Source organism: Drosophila navojoa, chromosome 2 (genome assembly GCF_054131105.1).
Source record: "Drosophila navojoa isolate 15081-1374.11 chromosome 2, UAZ_NAV_1.0, whole genome shotgun sequence".
NCBI lineage: Eukaryota > Metazoa > Arthropoda > Insecta > Diptera > Drosophilidae > Drosophila > Drosophila navojoa.
The window spans coordinates 7,692,144-7,714,631 of NC_142890.1; the positions used below are offsets into that span (position 1 = coordinate 7,692,144).

The window sequence follows — 22,488 nt, forward strand, 5'->3', positions numbered from 1 at the left end:
CTGCTCAACTTTCCGATATCAGCGGCAAGTCCTTCAAGTTTCCAGCAGCTGAAATTTGTTGCATACTCCAAGGCGCCCGGCGCCCCCGCCGTGTGCGTGTACGCGCGCGCGCGTGTCTAGCTCTTCTGCATAGTTTACCAGCTCTGCGGCGCACAGGTAATTAATTTCATTTTTATCGCATGTCCTATTTGTGCCTAGATCTCCAGCAGTATTTTCGTTTCTCGTACGAGTTGTGTTCGTTATTCATTTCTTTTCGTTCTCTATTTTTCCTGGTTTTTTTTACCCTTGTATTTTTTTTTTTTTTTTTTTTGGTTTGGTCCCTTTTGGTGGCGCGAATCATTTTTGGTTGCCCGTCGGGGCCATAAAAACAGTAATTAAACACGAATACTAGTGTCACATGGCGTATACGTGATGTTGGCCATTTTCTCGTTTAATTATCGCCTCGCGTTGCTCATACGCCGCATATGCCACAATTTATAGTTGGACGATAGCACGCGTGGCCAAACCAGCCCAAGCCTAGCCTCAAAGCATTGCTCACTCGGTTTTTTGAAATAGTTAACAACGATTTATCAATTTATGGCCAACACCGAACGACTTTGTGGCAGCCATAAAAGAGTTGAAACTGTTTCTCAATTATTATGTAATTAATTGGCAATCGTTAAATATTGAATGTGAATGCAAAGTCTCGAAATTAGAGCAGCCCCGCAGGAGAGATTATAGCCCAGTTAACTTGGCTAACAGCATAACTCAATAGTCGGCCAGCTGTACGCAAGTGCATTATCTAGCTAGACCCTTTGGTGGCTATTAATTAGTTCAGACGCTTGTTAGGGCATTTTCATGGCATTTTCAAGGCATTTTCATGGCATTGTTGCAGCCGAGCCAAAGTTCGTCTAGCTGCAGGCTGTGGCAGGCGGCAGGACTACAAAAGCCTGTTGAGCTACACGGATTAGTTGTTCAACTGTACGCCAGGTGCGACGGACTGGGAACGGTTAGAAGTCAAGAGTTGTGCCAACCTGACAGCAGCTGGGGCATAATTATACGAACATGGTTAGCACACAACTTGGTGCTGGCAAAAATGTTTATGGCTCTTTTTGTGTGCGGCTGTTGTTGCTGTTGCTGTCATGAACAACATGAATGTGCCCCTGTCTCACACTCCCTCTCTCTCTCTCTCTCTCTGGCTCAGTCTGACAGTCTATCTGCTTGTCTGTCTGTCGTTCGGTCTGCCTGTCTGTACGTCTGTCTGGTTGTCTGTCATACGGCAACCTCAAGCACTGGCACTTCAGTGCCAGAGCACAAACTCGGCACAAAACAAAAGCGCAGCGACAAGAACGGCCCTTAAAACAAACAAAATACTCATGTAAATATGTGAAGAGACAACGACAACTGCGGCGGTTAAAGCTAACGAACTAATGTTACATGGATTTTTATATGGGCGGCGATGCCTGCCACAGATACAAAACTCAACGAGAGAGAGAGAGAGGGAGAGAGGGAGATAGAAGCAGCGGAAACAGGCAGCACAGCTGAGTTGAGTCCGGGCACTTAAGCAGCCGGCAGAGCAACAGCCGCAGTTAAGGACGACTGCAATGGATGGGGTGTCCTTAGCCTGATGCTGGGGTGCCGCATCTTGGATTGCAAAACCGCAAAACACACACGAGCGACACACACACACACACACTGACACACACGCACTAACACTCACAGCCTGACATTTTACATATGTCCTTTTCGCAGAATTGTGCCTGTCTATGTGTGTGTGTGTGTGTGCGTGTAATAGCCCAGCTGGACCCATATGGAACTACAGTCAACTTACTTGAGCAGCATCGCAGCACATAGTGAACATAAATTAAATATGATGGCATTTGGATTTTCTGCATTTGGCAATAGCTGATAGCTGCATGAGTGTGAGTGCCTCATGTGATTGTCACGGCTTTTAGGCACTAGTTCCCAGCTATTCCCAGTAGACGTAGGTTGGCCTAGGCAGGCCTACATATATGTATGTTATTTAGTTACATTTGGTCCATCAAATATTCATACATTCATGAGCACTTATTTGGAATGCGAACAGTTCTGACACGCACTGTTGCTCAACACACACACACACACAGAGAGAGTGAGCGAGTGAGCGCTTACTAAAAGCCGGAAATTTGCATGCTGCGACTTTTGTGGGGTAAAAATTTGCTTACATTTCACAAAATTTCAACAAACTCGCATTTTGCTGAATTCTCTACTCCACTTCGTTTTATGGTAAAAACTTTCAGCCAGTCTGTTTGCCAGGAACTACAGTCCTTTTCAGCATACATACAAACTAAACAAAAATATCCCAGCAGCAGAAAAAAAACAGCTAGTTTGCTAATGCCATGCCCGAAAAGTTGGCATCTGAAAATGCTTAAGTTGATTGTAATATGCAATCTAAACACTAATACTATTAAAGTTTGATTTCTGTTTTATACAGTTCTGAGAGAATTCTACATTATACAATATATTTCATATATTGAAAGAATTTTTAAACAGGCCTGCTAAGCCCTCTTCAGCCGTCTCTTATTTAGTCGCTCAGCTTGTTAAGCAAACACAAAGCACTTAATAATTTTCAATTGAAAAACTTTTAACACAATTTCAATTTTGGTTTTGCACTTTCATTAATATTGTGGCTCATTAGATCAGCAAGCCGTCTTCTTCTTCTACTTCTTGTTCTTCTTTTTGTCTTGTTTAATGAGTTTTTTGCAAGCTGCTACAAAACTTCGCACAGTCGCCCCCAAGCAATCGAGTTTGATAAATAACTTTAAGCAATGCCTAGAGCTCAGAGCTGGGCATGAATAGAGGCTAGGCAGAAGGAATTAGATCTATTTAGTTGTAGGTCAAACTGAGAACTTGTCTTGGCCAAATTTCATTTAACTGCATAAGAGCTAATAATTGTAGCCAAATTCATTTCACTTGGCTACCAAAAAGAAATGTAAAGAAAAGAAAGGAAAAGAAATGAGCAAGAAAATGAAAACAAAATTAAATAATGGAAAATTGTTGTACATTTTATATGCATAAAAGGCGAGTTGAAATTGCTGTGAACAAATCAAATTATGTTAATTAAAAGCGCACAACAAAACTGAGCTGCGATGTCCACGTTGATGTTGTTGCCATTGTTGTTGTCGGCCAACGGGTTGGTTCTTTATAGCCGCACGATTTAACGAACCGAGCGGAAGCAATGCGGCAGGGATAGGGATGGGGCAAGGTTGAGGGAGGGTGCGCAGGGACAAGCAAAGCGGTAGATGAATGTTGTTTATTCAGCGAGGCTTGAGCCGGGCAGAAAAGAGGCAATCCTTTCGCTCAAGCCAGCCAGCCAGCAACATTAACTGGCCAACAGAACGACAGCGAGAGCTCAACTCAGTCACAAATTGTCACAAATTAACTCAATGAGTGGCGCTTGGGCAGAGGCAATGCTGCTGCTGCTGCTGCTGGCATAATTTAATTATGAAGTCGAATTGCTGAGCTACGACGAAAATCAGAGCGTGGCCTTTCGCCTGACTCCTGACTACACGGTCTTATCTAATCCGGACCTTAATCAAACAACAGCTCAAGCATTTTCAATGCAAGGTTCTTTACCCAGCCGTCATATGGCGCGTATACGTAATGTGATTGCCAGCCATACACACACATACACACATACATATAGTGAATATGTATATATATTTAGTGCATTTGGTATGGTAAATGGGTAAATGTAATTGCGTGGCATGTCCACGTGCCAGAGACGCCCTCCGATGATTATATAATCGATATGGAAACACGACAAAAGACAATAGAGAATGAGAACGAGAACGAGAACGGAGCTGCCAAAGCCTTTCAATTGTGGACACTTTTGTTTTCGCACTGTCACCAACACAAGGGTCAACTTTGCGGCCAAAATGACAAACACAAAAACCGAAGCGACCAAAATAAATGTTGCCCACTAAAAATAGCGCAAAAGAATAATCACAAGAAACAACAAAAAATAAGAAACAATAGAGAAAACCAAATCAACGAGCAAAACAACTAAAAGTAAAAGCGAAACGCGGTCAGGCTACGTGAGTGTGAGTGTGTGCACATACAGCTTACAGCAAAGGGCAAATGCGTAAAAGATATCCTGCTGCAAAAACCAACAGTAAAACCCCCCAAAAAATATGGGGAAAAAACAAAATTTATGTGCGACACGGCGAAGCGCAAACAACCGCAGGGAATAAATTCAAAGTGAGTTTTGCAACAAAATAAAATAATAAAATTATGCCAAACTATTCGAATATCGCACAGCATTTTTAGCTGATTGTAGAATGCCAATTAAGTGCCCTGACCTCACCTGCAATTAGAATTGATTTATTTATTATTTTATTATTTTCTATAATTTGCAAAACAAACTTGCAGTCAACGATATGACTTGCCAGAATATCATTAACTCAATTTTTCCTTATGCAACCTATGCAATTTTATACATGAAATATATATATTATTATTATAGATTTTATTATTATTTTTACCTGTAATTAGAATTATTTGATTTATTTTCTATAATTTTAAATTAAACTATAAGGAATTCTTAACATAATACCATTAACTTAATTTCCACCTTTAATAAATGAAAAGTTTTCTATAAAAATAAAAGAAAAGATGCAAAGCCATTATCCTAGTTTCTCATTTTCAATAGGTTCAGGATATAATAAAAAATAAAAAAAAAATATATATATAAAAAAATTTCATAAAATATTCCCTGAGCTCAAATTGTAATGCATATTTCTTTGAAATAAAACGTGACATTATATACAAAGAGTTTGCAATCTCACTGAAAAGCACTTGGCCATTATTAACTCAGTTTGCTGGAGAGACTCATAACTGGTCTCGGTTTAGGTATATTCAAGTCGAGTATTTGAGAATTCGTTGGAGCTCAATGGTTGGGCAAGTGAAAGGCAGCAGCTAAGTAAAAAGCCAGCCGGGAGCCGTACATAAAAGCGCAAGCCAACAAAATGTGGCAGCAGCTCTTTAGAAAAGTATCGAACAAGAGCGGCGAGAAAAACACCGCTAAAATGGGGTAAGACGGATAAGCGCCAGGCAAAACGGGCCAAAGATGAAGTTTTTCGCGTTGGAATAACACGAAACTTAAAAGTGCACAAAAAAAAGAAAATAAAGAAGAAGAAACCAAATAAGATTACAAAAAAAAAAGTACTAAAAAATAAGAAGCGACTGAAATGTGGCAACGAAAAGTCAGACGGCGGCTGCCGTGCATCGTCCAGGTTGTTTCCTGGCCAAGGATATGACGACAGCCGTTCGCCTTTCGCAACATCTTTCAACTGCTCTGCTTTTCGGTAAAAGTTTCTCAGACTCTCGGGTCAATATTAATAGTATAGCTCTGCTGCTCAGTCGCGAATTTCTCTATTTTTTATGAGTAATGCTCAACGGAGGCGATTGCTTGTTAAAGCTGGCGTACGGCGCGTATACGTAATCTGACAGGCTGCAGAGATGAATTAAATGTCATATCATTTTATTATGCTTTACTATTAAATATGAAGGAGAGAATTCCAACAAACTAATCTTCGATAAGCTCTTGCATTAGTTAAATATATATCTAAAATTATTTTTTTTGGTTTTTGATAAATTGTGGTTTTTGTTTTAGCCCTGTAATGACAGGCATTTGAAACTTTTAGCATTTAACTTAATTAATTGTATTATTTTATCGCTGGCTCTGCGATAAAAGGAATTAAATGGACGTAAATTTATTTGAGGCAATAATTTGGCAACACGACAGCAAATTAGCGACAATTTGATCAGCATGCAGCGCCAAGCCGTGCCGCCCGACTAACTGAATCAATAAACCCGAATGGCAAGGAAAGCAAGCGCTTCAAGGTCAGTCAAAATGGGCTTTGCAGTAAAGCGAGGCGTTTTAATAAATGAATTGCTGATTAAATGAAGTCGGCTAAGGCAGACGAACGAGCAAAGGCGACAAGACAGGAGGCACACAACAGAAACAAAATGTGGGCCAAAAATCCAGGGCACAGAGGAATGCCCAAGAAAATGTGGAACAAAATAAAATTGCGAAAATGTGCTCATGTGTCTGGCGAGCAGCTGAAGGGAGGCCGGAGGGTGCACAGGGTGCTCGCGGTGTGTGTGTGGGTATGTGTGTGTGTGTGCCATAAAATCAGAAGCGAGGCGCAAGGCAAGGTTAAACTAGGCGAAAGCCTGTCGCAGATGTGAATGCGACTGGCAAAATGTGCGCAGAGACACCATTTTATGGCCAATGATGGCAGAGGCAGAGGCAGAGGCAGAGACAGCGACAGAGGCAGATATAGAGGCGGCGGCAGAGGCAGCGGCAGCGGCAGCGGATACGCAACTCGGGCCAAATGGCGCTGCTGAGAATGCAGGAACAATAACAAAAACAAATATCCGCCTGCGGAACGCACAAAGCCAATGAACGTCAGGCCAGTTCAGCGTTTAGGTCGTGGACTAGACACACTGACGTATAATATGTAGGTGCGTGTGTGTGTGAGTGCGTAAGTGTGCTTAGGCACAGCGGGCAAAAAGGACAGAAACACGCGCCGGGTCCCTGCGAAAAGCACGCACAACAGACACTAAAAAGGAAACGTTAATAAAACTGTATTAAAAAAACAAAAATGAAAGAATCGATGAGTCCTATTTAGACCTCACTAACACACAGACACCCACACACACACACACACACACACACATAGAGACTAAGTAGGCACTCTTTAAGAACTGTAAGACAGCACTCTGCCCGAAACCCTTTCAAGTGCTAAAACACTTGGCAAATTGTTAAGGCCCAGACCCTAACCAAATATAGTGAACCAAAGTCATATGGGCATGGCCTGAAAATTGAGTTATTGTTGGAATAAAGCTTTTAATCTGTACGATTTTAATGTTTATGGAGTCCATCAGAGCCAAAGAGATTAAGAAAACAAAATGAAAGAATGAACAACAAAAAAAAAAAAACAAGTAATTTGGGAATTGAATAAAGTCTTTGGCAAATAACAAATTACAAATAGCACATAAATGGGTCAACAAGTTTTGCGACAGCCTAAAATCCTTAAAAAATAAAGTCAAAGTGGAAAAACAAGCAAGTATATATACTATATACGTATATACTGTTTTTAAGAGATCTGTTATTCAGCCAGACAGTGACATGGGGCAACGTTCTGCTCATAAACCAAAAAAAAATAAAACAAGAAGGAAAAGCAGCAACAAAAACCTAATGGATTCGACTAACGGACTGACTTGACTCACCGTCAGCCTGGGGGACGCTCGTTCGACCGTTTGGCGAGTCTCCAAAAGGGCAACAAGGCAAGCAAGCCAGAACGAGAGAGAAAATCGCGCGCAAGTGACGACGAGAAAAAAATGAAACTGTGTGAAAACAAATTTTGAAGTAATTTACGTTACGCGTCAGAGAAAGAAGCCGCTGCGTTTTATTTATATTTATGAAATATAAGGCGAAAAATGTGGCTCAAAAGTAAAAAGCTTTTAGGAGGCAGCCAGCCCCGCCCCTCATCCTACGCCCCTTGCCAAACCACACACACACACACAACATTTGCATTCAAGGGTAAAATATTAGAATTTTCCCATTAGAGGCGGGGTTCTGGTTCCCTTTTTTTTCGAGTCGAGTGTTTGTGTTTAATTTATTTGTATTTCTCTTCATGTTTTTCTTGTTGTTGGGTTTGGTTGCTTTGTTTACGCAGAAGCCACAAACACAGCTAAAGCTACGACTACAGCTGAGCTTAGCTGTAGATAAAAACAAACATAGGCACACACACACACACGCACGCATAATGACAAAAGCTACTCACCTATAAACACACATACATACAGGCACGCATATACATGTGCGTCGACAGCGGCGTTAGCGACAATTTTGAAATGCAGTTACATATCGCCGAGAATGCAAGCATTTGTTTTTGTTTTTGTTTTCGTTTTTTTTCCTTTTGTTTGCTAGTGTTTTTGTGGTGCCTGTCTCCGTTCTTGTCGTTGTTATTGTTGTTATTATTGTTGCTGTCGTTGTTGATGTTTTCAGGCTGATAACACAAACGACGCGGGTGAATGTGAATTAGAAAAATGCGACAAATCGCTTTGCACTGCACTTGACAAGCATTTGTTTATGGTTTCTTGTTGCTGGCTTTTGTTGTCGTTGTTGTTGTTGTTGTTGTTGCTATTTGTTTTAATTTTTTATGAAAACACTGAATTGTTGATTAGATTCGTACACTAATTCTTGGGCAGTCGCCATTGTTTGCTATTTGTATTTGCTGTACATATTATGCAAAACTGTTTGCACCGTTTGTTTTACAACCGGCGGCGATTCCGCATACGTAGTGTTTGCGGCAGCCTAATGCTCGAGCAGCTGGCGAGAGCGGTGGGTGGATGAGCGCTGTCACAGAATTGCTCGATTTCCGGCTTTTCGACTTTTTCACAGCACGACGACAAGTTGAGCACTGAGCACGATGTGTGCGACCAAAAAATTCTGTGCGGGCCTAGCTAAATTACAGCGTACCCAAATGGCTGCGCTCTCTCTGGCTCTCCCTCTCTCTGTCTAGCTGCCTCACGTTGTCGCGTTAACGCTTGGGCACACATACTCTCTCTTTCGCTCACTCTCTTGTTTTGCTTTTGCTAGCTTTCGTGCTCTCGCTCTCCCTCTCTCACCGTGTGTAATCGTGCTCTGCAGCTTATGAACTCTGAGCGGGACTATTCCCCGTCTTGCCGTTGCTCCAGTTCGCTTTGGCGCCAGACATCAACTGATAGGGCGAACCAGCAGCAGTAGCAGCAGCAGCAGCAGCTTCAGCAGCGCTCGCAGCGCAGACAAAGCGGCTGCTTTGACGCTAGCGTCGACGCCAGCGTCAGCGTTAGCATGTGCTACGCTTTGTTTACTGTTATTTGGCACAAGCCGCTGCTTTAATGCGCTCTCTCGCGCTCTTTCGAGGTGCCTGTGGGTGTTGACAATAAAAGCTACAGTGACGCCAAGTTGTAAATAGCTTGGTGAAATTGCAATAGGTGCCAAACGAACTGTATCATATATATTGATATTATTTAAAGTTTTTATATTTTTAACTATTAAGGTAACATTATGATGTATTATAAATTATACGAAATAGATTGGCGCAAAGAAAAGTTTTAAGCCATAGCCCACTTCTTGAAAGTTCGATTTGTATAAATGCTCATCAGACCACTGTGCCTTCAAATTAAGAGCATTCTCTTTGTCAGTGTCTGAAGCGCAGGCGCCATTTTTGTGGGCAGGCGTTTGGCCATTGTTGAACTTCAAGGCTTTGACTGAGTTTGTGCTCTTGCTTTAAGAGAATTAAATGCTGTGATCTTGAGCAAAGATAATCCTGTTTGTATTACAGATAAAGTTACGACATTGAATAATAAAAAATATAATATTAATACAAATATTTAAATTAATTGTATAAATATAAGAAATTCAATTATAAATGGGACTTTATGCTGATTCTGGCATATTTTTAGGTAAATATAACATTACTAATAACTTATGATACCTACGCCTATGTATAGAAATTATATCAGTAGAGCTTTGAATTGACAAATTATTTTTTAGCCAAATCATTTCAACTCAAGCTCCTTTAATCAATTCTTTTTCAAATACGAATTACAGCACATTAAGCCAAATCCCAGGCCAGGCTAGATGAGCTCACTGTCGCTGGTCACGTCGACGTCCGGCGCTGTGGCTGGCGTTGCTTCTTTACCCTCATTGGCGTCGTCAGTGTCCTCGGCTTCCGGTCCGCGTTCCGGTTCCACTTCCACCTCCGTTTCCACTTCCGCCTCGCGCACGCCATCCTCACATACCGTCAGTGGCTTGCGCTCCAGCAACGGCCGCGGCGTGCGTCCCAAAAATGTGTTGCAGACGGTCACAATCGACTCGCACTCATCGGGCGCTTTGGTAACCACAAACACGCAGCTCTGGATGACGTCGTGCGGCGTATTGTCCATCAGCTGGAACACTATATGCTGCTCCTCGATGTTGCCGTGCGTGACAACTTTGCCATGCAATCTGCGCTCAACAAAATAGTCAAAACTTTCACCGCGAACTTCATCATTTTTTATTGTACACTAACTGCTCGAAACTTACCCCAAGGGCTCGCCGCTAATTTTCATTTGCAGCTCGTCGTATTTCGAAAGTACATAACTGTAAAGCTCCTTTGCGTCGCTATAGTCCATCTGCAGGGGCATACAATTGGGAGGGAGAGCTCTACCGAAAATAAATACTGACTACTTACGTTCTCAATGCAGTGGTTGGGCGGTATACAAATCGATAGCTGTATAAACACAATTAATTGTACATTATATATAGTATAATATATGTATATATATTTTACTTACCGTTTGCTGTGCGAGCAACACAATTGTTAAGTAGCGATAAATTTCCATGGCTGAACCGCTCAGAGATGGGCTCCAACTCCAACTGAATCGCATGAAACGCTGTGCCCGTCACACTTTGTCTCTGCTTAACTCTATAATACACACTAGTGGCGTCATAATAATTAATATAATACAAAGATACAAAAGTTCATTCATTGGAAACTCTCACGCTAAATTGTAAACCTGACTGCCGAGCCATAGAACTTTTGTATATGAATTTCAATGCTCAGTTTTAGAGAGTCAACAATATTGTAAACAATACAATATTATAAAATAATAAATTTTTGAGTTTTTTTATATACACGAATGAAAGAAAAGATATATAAGAATTTCATTTGATATTACTGAACTATTCGCACTAAAGTCAATTGCATATTTTGTGAGAAAACTGCGAGAGAAAATAAAAAGCGAAAGAGAAAGAAATAGAAAATAAAATGAAAAAGAAGCAACCTGTCTCACTCACACTACCTCTTCGACTCTTTCTACATTGCTCTATCTCACTTTGACCCTGTCTCACTCGCTCTATTTCTCTCTCTCTCTCTCTCTCTCTCGCTCTCTTCTATCTATCGCGCTTCTCTCTCCCTCTGACTCTCTTTCATTGTCTAAAAAACTAAGTTTAATGAGCCTATTGCCTTCCTCTATTTTATGTTTTCCCATTTTCAACGAGTTCAGGATATAACAAAACTAGATGAAATATAGAAAAAATTAAATGTATATGCAAACATTATTTTTTATTTTTGATATTTATTTTTCAATGAATTTATGAATCGATAGTTGTACAATTTATGCTGTTTTATCGGCTTACACTCTGATCACACGCACGTTGGGGATGTTTCCACGTCTCGCGTTGCCACGCCTACCATTTCCACGCCTACCATTTCCACGCCTCGCGTTTCCACGTCTCCACTGATTGTTCTGAGGCCTGTTCGCGTTGTTGTTGCTGGCGTTGTTGTTGGCGTTGTTATTTTTGCGAATGCGCCGTATATTTGTATACCTTAGATTCCTGATGACCACAGTTCGCGATCCCTTGCGATTTCCAGTTCCAGTTCCAGTTCCAGTTCCGGTCGAGGCCGCCGTTGTTGTTGTGGCCTCCGTTGTTGTTGTTATTGTTGTTGTTTGACAGTCAGGAAGATTGGCATTAGCTGGCAATGCGCAATTGGTGCAACCTTCGGGTACATCAGGCGCTAGGGATGTACAGGCCACCGCCTCGCAGCGCCGCACAACGAAACTGGCCAAAATGCCGAAGCTCAGGACAAGTGTTGCAGCACGCATCTCAAGAGATTGTTAACAATGCAAGATCCTTTTTGAGTTTGATATAATTTCGAGTAGACATGCCGCTCTTATATAGCAAAAACATCGGCCGCATATTTGCAAATTTGCGCAGATGTTTTTCTATTCTTGGGGTGAATGTCGAACATCAGCCAAATATCATTATTAAATAAACATCAAAGTTCACCTTCAACAGTTTCATTAATGAAGAAATTCCAAAATTTAAGGTAAATACAAATTAAATTTGTTTGCCTTGAATTAAATGAAATTCAATTTAAGAGTTCATTTTCGTTATTTTATTTGTATTTGATTAAGGCATTTATTTTGTAAGCCATTTTCTTTTTTACTAAATTACTTTAAAGTCTTTTAACTGGGCTAAATACATTTCTTATTTTCATTTTTATTTTTTTTTTTTTTTAATTTTTCATGTATTTTCTTGTTTGTTAATATCAAAGTTTAAGTATAATATATAAATAATATTTGTTCTAGCCCGTTATCGCAGCTCTGGAGCTGAAAGGCATTGAAATTTATTTACCATAGGAATTTGCTAACAGCTGAAGAAACAGTGCAATAAAGGCTTTAAGATCATGCCAACTCCAATTAGTGATTTGATATACAAATTTATCCATGCGTCATATGGAAGGGGGTGTCCACCGGAAATTTTGTATAGAATTTACTAGAATTTAACTTCATATAGAATAGACACTATATAAATTAAAGCATATAGAATACAAATATGATTTGTTGTTAACCTTATATCAATATATCATAAAGAAATAGGATCTAAATTTAGCTCAAATGCTTAGTCATCAATGTGTTTAGTTCTGATATATATGCGACACCTATATCATAAAAGAAATTTAGAGACTTTTTCTCTATATTAAATATATACTTTAGAGTCTTTAGATTTTCATTTATTCAATTAGCAAAATTATGCTAATTAAAGATTTCAAGAGCTACATGATATAAATATTATTATACAACAAAATTTATAAAAGATAGAAAAGCGATTTTAAAGAAATTGTAAACTGTCAGTTTAAAGTATTTTTTTTTTTTAAGAGAAATTATAAAAGATTATTAGCTTGCGCCGAATGTTAGGCTACAATAAATTTGATTCATTTCACCTGCACGTTTCATAGCAGCCAGCTTTTGGTATGTATATATGAATGTGGAAATGCTACTAACACATATATACAATATGTATGTTTGATTGGAAAATGACAACGAAAAGAAAAGAAAAATTAATTAAATCATTTTAGTTGATATATGTATACATAATAGAGAACAACAATCACTTAGCCTCGTTAAAGAGTTGAAGAGAACTGAAAAATGCCTGCTAATTTTTATCGATTCTCTGTTCGCATGTCTTCATAAGACAAATAATTTCAATCTTACCTGCTTGTGCACCTTTCCTCACCTACCTGCATTTAGGCATACGCTATCGCCTTGCTGCTTATTTTGGCTACGATCTTCCATTGGCTGATAACAGAAACGAACATATTGAAGCACAGACAGTAGAGGTCTGAAGGTAGATTTCTATGTCTATCTTAGCTGATAAGGCTTGCTGTTTGAGATGTTTACACGTCATTTGAACACATTTTTCGGTGAAATACTCTTGGTATATTGATCATGATGTAGTTACATAAGCAATGCAAATGAAAAAAAGATGAGAAGCATATTAAAATCAGATTCACAATCAGCCCAGCAGATAGTATAGAAAGCAAAAATCGAGTTGTCTCTAAGAAATTATAAAATTTTTTCTATTGTCTAAATAAACTCGTTGGCGGCCAGTACAAAAAGAAGAGAACTAAAGTCTATAGAAATCGATACTTATGTACATATATTAAATATAGTTAAATTATGATAATTTCAATGTAGAACAAAGAACGGCATTAAATCTGAAACTATTTAGAGCTTAATATTTATCCAGTTTAACAGTATTTACTTCAGTGAATTACGTCTGTGAACTTGTTTGTATTTTTAGACAGTTTTTTTTTTCGACAGCTAGCCGGCTTTTAATACGAACCGGTTCGGGATATAAACAATAATAATTAACTTAAGACTCAGATTTCTATTTACAATATTTCAAACTTGTCTAATTAAACGCAAATAAAAATGGCATTAAGACAAGAAATATATATAACGAAACGATGATGATGGTGCTCATTGAAGATGCAAATTGAGATACAGAAAAGTGGGAGTGCCCTGTGGCGATTGAGAAGCACGTCTAGGATATACCGTGAAATCTGTGCCCGTCTCTGGAAAAGGATTTACTTTAATTACAGAGATAATCCAACGGATTTAGTATCGAGTTGATCAAGGCCAGCTCATCTGTCTGTCTGACCTATTGAGATTTAGCTATTATGGGTTCTGGGATTGACGAGTTCATGCATTGAAATGAACGCGTCAATCCCAGAACCCGTAATAGCAATCGGTTAAAATTTTTACTTTTGGTTTTGAACGTCGGCCTGAAGTCCTCATCCTTACCACCTCAAAGTGTGTGTGTGTATGTGTGTGTGTGTATGAGCTCTTTCTTGTGAATGCAGAATGTAAAGAAAGAATAGGAGCTCTTAAAAGCACTCATAGTCTCATACTCGTCGCTAAAGAACTCTTACTTGGCTTGAAATATTTACCTAAGGAATTGATGAATCTCCTCTTCATTTGACTGCGATACATAGAATTCCCTTTAGCAGATCACTATAGTTTTGTTTGATTTTCATTGAGAGTATTCTATATATATATATATATTTTTTTTTTTTTCAACTTCCTGCTAAGCAGGAATTCAGAATATTAAGCACTCGCCTGAGTCGGCTTTTATAGCTGTTCTCTAATTGTCTACTCCGACCTGAGTATGTGTGTGAATACTTGCCTCGCAATGAGCAAAGCGATCTGAGAAAGTAAGCAAGAATTCTTCACATTTATTTAAATATATACATACATTAAGTATATACATATGGCTCTACATATGTATATTTAAAATAAATTTGTTAATTAAGTGAGAGAATAATCAGTTGAACTTAAAGCCCAAAAATAATCAATTAGCAAAAATTTATATATATAAATATACATATATATGTATATATGTACATAAATATTTATATACATTCATGCAGCTATTGGTTGGAAAATATTGACCAGGAGAGAGGCAATCAACTTAGATGCCGTGCTTCTTGACCACTTGTCCGTCGGGGCAGTTGAAAGTGACCTCGATTCCATTCTCGAGCCAGGGCTGGGACCAGATCTTCACGTTGCACACCTTCGTATTGTTGCCCTCAATCAGTTCCACATCGTAGATGTATTTACTGCCCGAAACAACTTGACGAGTGGCCTTGATGATTTTACCCAGTCTAAGCAAATATTTAAATACCTTAATATATATATCCAACTCACTAAATAAGAGTCCTTTAATACTCACTTGTAGTTGGGTCCATCGCCGCTTGCCAATTTGGCCAGCGAATCATTTAGGATTTGTTCGGCTTCCTTCAGATCATCACCAGAGAGCTCCTTTATGCCGCCGCCAATCTATAAAAAGGAGTAATACATATATGATTATGTCTATAGGATACTGTAAATTATTTACTTACGCCAGCTGAAACAATTGTCACGGCCAAGCTGAGAACAAAAATTATTTTCATAGAGAGCATTTTAATTTCTTATCTTGTTTCGAAATTCCCGCCGACCTATGCAAGGCAAGATTCCAGACTGAATGATAGATGCTAAGCCGAGTCGGCTTTTATAGCCGATCTCTAATTAATGCGTATGAGCCGAATACGTACATAAGTCTATGAGTAGACAGAGAGAGTGAGAGAGGGAACACAAGAGAAATTATAGTATTTTCAAAATAATCAAATCAGACATGTTTTATTTGTCTAATTGAATATTCGTTTGCATCTGTATGAGAATTTAATGTAGGTAAGTTGAAGCTTATAATTCGAAAATAAATTATAATTAATAAAAGACTAAAAGAAATAATTTGAGCAAAGGTGAAGAAGCACAGAATCAAGATCTAGCTAAAGCACATTTACTATTATTTATGCATATATTACACATATTTGGCCGATAATAAATAAATTTACTTCTCCTATAGCATCTACCTGCTTAGAAAACCATTATACCCTGTAATCTATTCAGGATACAACCAGACAAATGCTGACCAATTTTAATCAACACCAGTATGGTAATATTTTTTATATACCTAATGAACTCATTACTCTCTTCATTAAAAACAAAGGATCTGAGTTTAATTTTACTCTTTCTTTTTTGAAAAACTTATATTTGATCAGATTATGGTTGTAGTATATAATATATATAGTGGTTATAGTAAGTAGTATATATACATATTGTCAACTCTTAGACACTGTGCCTCTTCACAACTTGTCCGTCGGGGCAGTTAAAGGTCACTTCGATTCCGTTCTCGAGCCAGGGCTGGGACACGATCACCACGTTGCACACCTTCGTCTTGCTGCCCTCAATCAGTTCCACATCGTAGACGTATTTGGTGCCCGCAACAATTTGACGAGTGGCCTTGATGATTTTGCCCAACCTAAGCATATATTTAAATACCTTAATATATATATCCAACTCACTAAATAAGAGTCCTTTAATACTCACTTGTAGTTGGGTCCATCGCCGCTTGCCAATTTGGACAGCGATTTGTTCAGGGTGACTTCGGCTTCCTTCAGATCATCGCCAGAGAGCTCAGTTATGCCGCCAACAATCTTTAAGAATTCATTATTAATTCATTGCCTTATATATAAAAACTATATACTTACGTCAGCCGAAACAAATGTCAAGGCCAAGCCGAAAACAAAAATGATTTTCATTGAATGCATTTTAATTATTTTTCGAAATTCCTAACGAGCGTTGCTAAGAACGAATCCAGACTGAATGCTAGACGCTAAGCCGAGTCGGCTTTTATAGCCAATCTCTAATTAGTTGGTGTGAAAAAAGTACATGTATATGTATATGTGAGTGTTTGAGGTGAGAGAGCGGCAGTGGGAACAGCACAAGAGAAATTATAGTATTTTGGAAATTAGAATAAAATCTGGTTTGCTTCACATGTCTATTTGCCATACTTATGCAAATGTGTAAGAAATTAATTATGGCAGATTATACTTAAATAAAAAATATGCTAATAATTTGTAACAATAGATTGAAAGAAAGAGCTCGAACAAAGAAAAAAGAATCATACACTTATAAATAATCAAAACCTCGCTAAGCCACATTTAGTTCTATACTCTTAAATTAAAAAAAGTAAAACAAAACACTTTGTACTTATATAATAACTTGATTGAAAATATAAAAAAAAATTATTTAAAAAACTTTTTTTTTTTTTTGTTGGAAATATTCTTATTCAGACATAGTTAGATTTTTGTAACCTAGGCAATTGAACTCTGCTCATCAATCTGTCAGCAGACAGAACCTATAATAATTAAGTTTGGTTTATAAAAGTTGACTTCTATGAAGTATTATATTATACGACATTCAGGATAGCCCCAGCCACAGGCTCACTAATTTTACATGTATTAAAATGAGTCATGACATATCAAACTCTCTTCTTCCAAAGCAAAAGACTTCACTTTAATTTTGTTCTTTCTTTATTGCAAAGCTGATATTTGATCAGATTGATTATGATTGATTATAAGGAATAGTGTCCACGCCTAGGCGCTGTGCTTCTTCACAACTTGTCCGTCGGGGCAGTTGAAGGTCACCTGGATTCCGTTCTCGAGCCAGGGCTGGGACCAGATCTCCACGTTGCACACCTTCGTCTTGCTGCCCTCAATCAGTTCCACATCGTAGACGTATTTGGTGCCCGAAACAACTTGACGAGTGGCCTTGATGATTTTGCCCAATCTAAGCAGATATTTAAATAATTCAATAAATATATCCAAGTCACTAAATAAGAATCCTTTAATACTCACTTGTAGTTGGGTCCATCGCCGCTTGCCAATTTGGACAAAGAATTGTTTAGGGTGTTTTCGGCTTCCTTCAGATCAGCGCCAGAGAGCTCAGTGACGCCGCCGAGAATCTTTAAGAATAATTTTTGAATACTCATATAAATTTATATACAATATACTTGTATATATTTCGCACTTCAAACTATTTACTTACGCCAGCCGAAACAATTGTCAAGGCCAAGCCGAGAACAAAAACGATTTTCATTGAGAGCATTTTAGTTTTTTTTATCTAAGTTTCTGCCGAGCGATGTGGAGCACGATTCCAGACTGAAGTTAGACGCTCGGCTGAGTCGGCATTTATAGCCGATCTCAAATTGTTGAGTAGAAGCAGAGTGTATGTGTGTGTGTGAGTATTTGCCGCGCACTGAGCAAATCGATGTAAGAGCAGCGAGACGAGAGAGAGAGAGAGCAATAGAGCAAGCAAGAGAAATAATTTTTAGAATCAGGTCTGGTTTGTTTTATTTGTTTATTTGATTATAATTATGCAAATGTGTGACGTATTAATTGGGGAAATTGAAGATTATATTTTTTGCATATTTAATTCGGAATATTTAATATTTAACAAAAGAAAGAAAGAGTTGTTGAACAAAGGTAAACAAATATACCCGTATAAATATATATGTTCTCATATAAATAATAATATTATGGTAGAAAGAAAGAACCAGTTATATATAAACATTAATTGTTATTTAGAATTAATTCTAGATAACAATAAATTAATAATATTAATAAACATATATGTATACATATATTACTAACTAAATAAGAATAATTTGTGGCTTAACGAGATCTTAGAAAAAATTCAATATTTCATAGTCTATATAGTAGAAAGATCTGGATAAAATATAAAGCATCATACACATATAATATTTGTTGATTTATTTATTATTATTATATGTATAAATATTAAATATTTATTAATTATTTTCTAGACTTTAAGTTCAACTGATTTTTCAAAAAAATATATTTTTAATTTATCATTGTACCCCTATATACTTACAAAAAAAAAAAACAGGCATATTTTGTACGCTGTCTGACCTAAAATTAAAACGAATTAGTAAAAAAAAATCAACTAAAATATGTCCAGATTGAGTATAAAAGCATCCGGAACAGGCGATAAGAACTTGTTTCGAATGCAGCGCCTAATAAATTGCAACAATAACAAGAACAATGATAATAACTATGTTTAATGAGCAATTAATAACACAAAAACAATACACAAAAAAAAAAAGAAATAAAAAAGAAAGCATTATAATCAACCATAATTATTTTCAGTACACCTGACATTGAAAAATACCAAACAATACAGAGCATTATGAAAGTTTTTTTTTACTGCTCTTTGAGCAATATAATGTTGATCCTTGTACTTTGATTGTGTACCCAAGGTTAAAGACCTTATAAATAATCCTGAGAATTATTTTAAGTGAAATTGGAAATATACACATATATATATAAATACAAATGTATATATGATAAAATTCAAACCACGCAGTTCTTATGAATAAGTTCTGTTTGTGATTAATTCAGACGTCTGACCAGAGTATTTATGATTCTCATTAGCATGGGCGTGCCTAGAGCAAATATTGCCAAAAAATGCTAAATCAGTTCTAATAGAACCGGCGGAGAGAGAAGTCTGCCATTGTAGGCTGGTTGCTCTTCAATTAACTGAAATGTGTTCTTAACATTTGTTTCTGATTTGATAATTATTGCTATATCCATTTCATGATCTATAAGGGTGTTTTGGTTTTGGTTCAAACTGAGTCAAGCAGTCAATCTATCCTAACATAACTATAGATTATAGTCACTTTGTAGATATCTATGAAATATATTTTGAATACTTTCGTGTATACCTCTAAATGTTTAAATAAGAGAACTCGATTTGAAAGAAATAAATTACATGCTCTACTGAATCAATATTTTTTTATTTTCAATTTACTCTAAAAATCAATACTTAAGTTAATAATTCAGCAGAATATATACGCATATATACGATACAAGCCTATTTTAGGGTATCTGCTAGTCAAGCAATCTCCACTTCATATCTAACTTTTTATAAGACGCTACCACTGCTAATATGACGTCAATAATTAAACCGATTATGTAATTAGCAAAAAGATGTATTGAATTTTAAGAGCGAGCGAGAAAAAAAGATACCGAGAGAGAGAGAGAGAGAGATTCGAATAACTATGAACAAAAACTGGTTGCGATGCTTTAAAAGCTGTTTGCAGTTTTATTTAAATGTCTTTACAATGCTGTCATTATTGAAATGTTTACCAGGTTTTGTCAACCTTAGTATCATCGCCCTCGCAATTGATTTTAATGTTCGTGCCGTTCTCCTTCAGCCACAATTGGGTCCAGATCTGGACGACGCACTGCTGGGTCACATCATCTTTGGTCAGCTCCACAGTGAACTTCTCCAGATATCCAGCGACGAATTGTCTGGTTACCTTCAGCACTTTGCTGAGGCTGTTGAAAGATATGTATATAGTATATAATATATACACATATATATATAAAGAGAGAGTATAAAAATACATGATTAAAATTAATGATTTGAAACTAGAAGCTGAATATTTAAGATAGATATGTAGTTGTGTATACTCCATCAAAGTATTAGACATAATAAGAAATGATGATTCTATTGGGCGATTATAGGATCTAGGTTTCTGCCTTTAGATCTAGTTTTCTTGCAAATTCGACCTTGAACATTATATTGAATAATATTAAATTATAATCGAATTTAGTGAATCATATGGAAAGTCAGAGAACGGAAGCAGCTCTATCTACAGCACTAGAGCTAACAGATAGACTCACTTTTTATCTCCACATATTTACGTTAGTTTGTTAAATTTTACTTTATCCAAGAATCGTGCTGCAGTCGATGGGAAAACTTTTCACTTGCTCACCTAGCGCAACATTTTATCTACATGAGTGAAACGAAGAACTTGTGTGTGAAATCGTGGAATGACTCACGTATAGCTGGGTCCATCGACAGTCGCCAACTTCGCCAGAGTCGCCTGCAAACTCTCAACCGCCCTGTTCAGCTCTTCGCCGCTCAGCTCGCCGGGAGCTCCGTTGAGATGGTGACTCCGGGCTAGAATCGAGCTTACGAGGGCAAAGAGTGTGAGATAAAAGATTTTCGAACCGAACATTTTCAAAAAGCTGCTTCAAATGGCCTGGCCAAGAGTTCAACCTAGACTAACTAGTCAATCAGAGAGTTTTGTCTTTTATACGCTGATCGCTCTGAACACACTTTGTTGATAGGGCTAGCACCCATACATAGTATACCTATAAATATTTGTGTATATGTATATGCATTAATAATTTGCAATGTATTAGCTATTAAACTTACCTACTATTATGATCATTACAATTTAAAAGAATTGTTGATCAAGAAACTGCAATCCAGAAGGGAAGGAGATAGAGAGGGAGAGAGGGAGTGCGAGAAAGAGAGAGAAAGGTAGTAAATGAGGCTGTCAGTGAGAGAAAGAGATAGAAAGAGAGAGATGGGATATAGCGAGAGATAGAGAGAGGGAGGGTGAGAAAAAGAGAGAAATATATACACAGAAATACACTTACATATTTACATATGTAAGCAGTTAATCCCATACATGTAATCTATTCCTCGTTAGAAATTGTATTATTTGATGGATAAAATTGTATATGTAATTAATACGCAGATGAATCTTGATATAAACACAAATATATAAAAGGTTTTTTAAAAAACTCTCCCAATTAGTTTTACAATTTTTCTATTTTCAATAACTGTTTTAATTAACTGAGATAATCTCAATTGCTGTTAATACACAATTGAAAATTTTCATAACTAGCCAGTAACAAAGTGATTCAATTAATAATAAATGTATGAGTATATAAACATATACATATGTATATTTATATTTAGATAAAGCAATTGCATTATTTTCACAAACATTACAAATATTACCCTGAAATATTGAGTCAGTGATTTTTTGAACAGCCACTGATAAGGCAACGCTATAGTATAAACTACTAAGGGCGTACTTAGGGGAATTTGAGGTTTCAATAAATGCGATAAAATCAAAAATAACTAATTATTTATTTAAAAAGTACTTTCGATAACGTTGTCATCGCCCTCTAGGTTGATTGTTATATTGGTGCCGTTCTCTGGCAGCCAGGGCCGTGACCAGATCTTCACGTCGCTCTCTTTGATGGCATCGCCCTGGGCGAGTTGAACCTTGTAGCGATAGAGAGTGCCGGCAACCACCTGTGACGTCACAGACTTCACTTTAACAACCCTGGAAGCAGGAATATTCCAGTTGCAATTGAGTATTTATTACATGTATAGCGAAATGGTTACTCACTTTAAGCTGGGCTTATCGCCCTTGCTGGCCAATTTGTCCAGCGATGTGTTCAATATATCCAGGGCATCCTGTAAATCAGAGTCCTGCAGCTCACTCGATATCCCACCGCACAATGGTTCGTTCTGTTCAGCCATTGAGTAGTTTCTGATAAGGCCCGCCGCTATGAATATGATATAAATACTGTTGTAAAATACTTAAAGCCGACTCGAGCAGTGGAAAATTGCAAGCAAGTATTTGTCTTATTTTATTTAATGTCGCTTTGTTTGGCAACTTGTCGATGACTGAGCATCGATCGAGTCGAACAACTGGCACAGTTTAGGGTGGGCATTGGACTTTCTTTGTGTACGTAAAGTAAGGCAGTGAGCGAGAGAGAGAGAGAGAGAGGCAAACAGACTCTGTTTATACACTGAGAGCGACGTTTACACTCTCGCTCTCCCTCTCTCTGGCGCATCTCATTTCCAGTCGAGCAGTGACTCACTCCAGCGTTGATATCGTAAACACACACTGGAAGCTGGGGAAATAATGGAATA

General features: G+C 37.7%; 7 protein-coding genes across 8 annotated transcripts; all 7 read right to left on the bottom strand.

Annotated features, from left to right (window-relative positions):
* Positions 1-9,559: 9,559 nt before the first annotated feature.
* On the bottom strand, positions 9,560-10,463 carry LOC108653800 (uncharacterized). Of its 2 annotated transcripts, none has more exons than XM_018104600.3 (4): positions 10,351-10,463; positions 10,248-10,286; positions 10,100-10,188; positions 9,560-10,021 (listed from the first exon to the last, which is right to left on the bottom strand). In XM_018104600.3, exons 1-4 carry the CDS (start codon positions 10,441-10,443, stop codon positions 9,652-9,654), a joined length of 591 nt encoding a protein of 196 aa, XP_017960089.2. In that variant the 5' UTR covers positions 10,444-10,463; the 3' UTR covers positions 9,560-9,651. The 2 variants fall into 2 exon arrangements, with proteins under 2 accessions (XP_017960089.2, XP_030243268.1); XM_030387408.2 differs by having other exon boundaries at positions 9,560-10,045.
* A 708-nt stretch (positions 10,464-11,171) lies between these two features.
* On the bottom strand, positions 11,172-11,800 carry LOC149092097 (uncharacterized). The gene has a single exon (XM_089256546.1). The coding sequence runs from the start codon at positions 11,659-11,661 to the stop codon at positions 11,191-11,193; it is 471 nt and encodes a 156-aa protein (XP_089112672.1). The 5' UTR covers positions 11,662-11,800; the 3' UTR covers positions 11,172-11,190.
* A 2,752-nt stretch (positions 11,801-14,552) lies between these two features.
* LOC115561841 (sarcocystatin-A) lies at positions 14,553-15,397 on the bottom strand. The gene is made up of 3 exons (XM_030387411.2): positions 15,243-15,397; positions 15,074-15,180; positions 14,553-15,005 (listed from the first exon to the last, which is right to left on the bottom strand). Exons 1-3 carry the CDS (start codon positions 15,300-15,302, stop codon positions 14,813-14,815), a joined length of 360 nt encoding a protein of 119 aa, XP_030243271.1. The 5' UTR covers positions 15,303-15,397; the 3' UTR covers positions 14,553-14,812.
* A 515-nt stretch (positions 15,398-15,912) lies between these two features.
* On the bottom strand, positions 15,913-16,588 carry LOC149092098 (sarcocystatin-A-like). The gene is made up of 3 exons (XM_018110810.3): positions 16,431-16,588; positions 16,270-16,376; positions 15,913-16,201 (listed from the first exon to the last, which is right to left on the bottom strand). Exons 1-3 carry the CDS (start codon positions 16,488-16,490, stop codon positions 16,009-16,011), a joined length of 360 nt encoding a protein of 119 aa, XP_017966299.1. The 5' UTR covers positions 16,491-16,588; the 3' UTR covers positions 15,913-16,008.
* Positions 16,589-17,241: 653 nt separating this feature from the next.
* On the bottom strand, positions 17,242-17,953 carry LOC108658159 (sarcocystatin-A). Its single transcript, XM_018104626.3, has 3 exons — positions 17,770-17,953; positions 17,580-17,686; positions 17,242-17,511 (listed from the first exon to the last, which is right to left on the bottom strand). The coding sequence occupies exons 1-3, from the start codon at positions 17,827-17,829 to the stop codon at positions 17,319-17,321; spliced, it is 360 nt and encodes a 119-aa protein (XP_017960115.1). The 5' UTR covers positions 17,830-17,953; the 3' UTR covers positions 17,242-17,318.
* Positions 17,954-19,796: 1,843 nt separating this feature from the next.
* Positions 19,797-20,844, bottom strand: LOC108653807 (cystatin-like protein). Its single transcript, XM_018104614.3, has 2 exons — positions 20,589-20,844; positions 19,797-20,081 (listed from the first exon to the last, which is right to left on the bottom strand). Exons 1-2 carry the CDS (start codon positions 20,765-20,767, stop codon positions 19,886-19,888), a joined length of 375 nt encoding a protein of 124 aa, XP_017960103.1. The 5' UTR covers positions 20,768-20,844; the 3' UTR covers positions 19,797-19,885.
* Positions 20,845-21,478: 634 nt separating this feature from the next.
* On the bottom strand, positions 21,479-22,272 carry LOC108653819 (cystatin-like protein). The gene is made up of 2 exons (XM_089257997.1): positions 21,959-22,272; positions 21,479-21,892 (listed from the first exon to the last, which is right to left on the bottom strand). The coding sequence occupies exons 1-2, from the start codon at positions 22,090-22,092 to the stop codon at positions 21,697-21,699; spliced, it is 330 nt and encodes a 109-aa protein (XP_089114123.1). The 5' UTR covers positions 22,093-22,272; the 3' UTR covers positions 21,479-21,696.
* Positions 22,273-22,488: the final 216 nt, after the last annotated feature.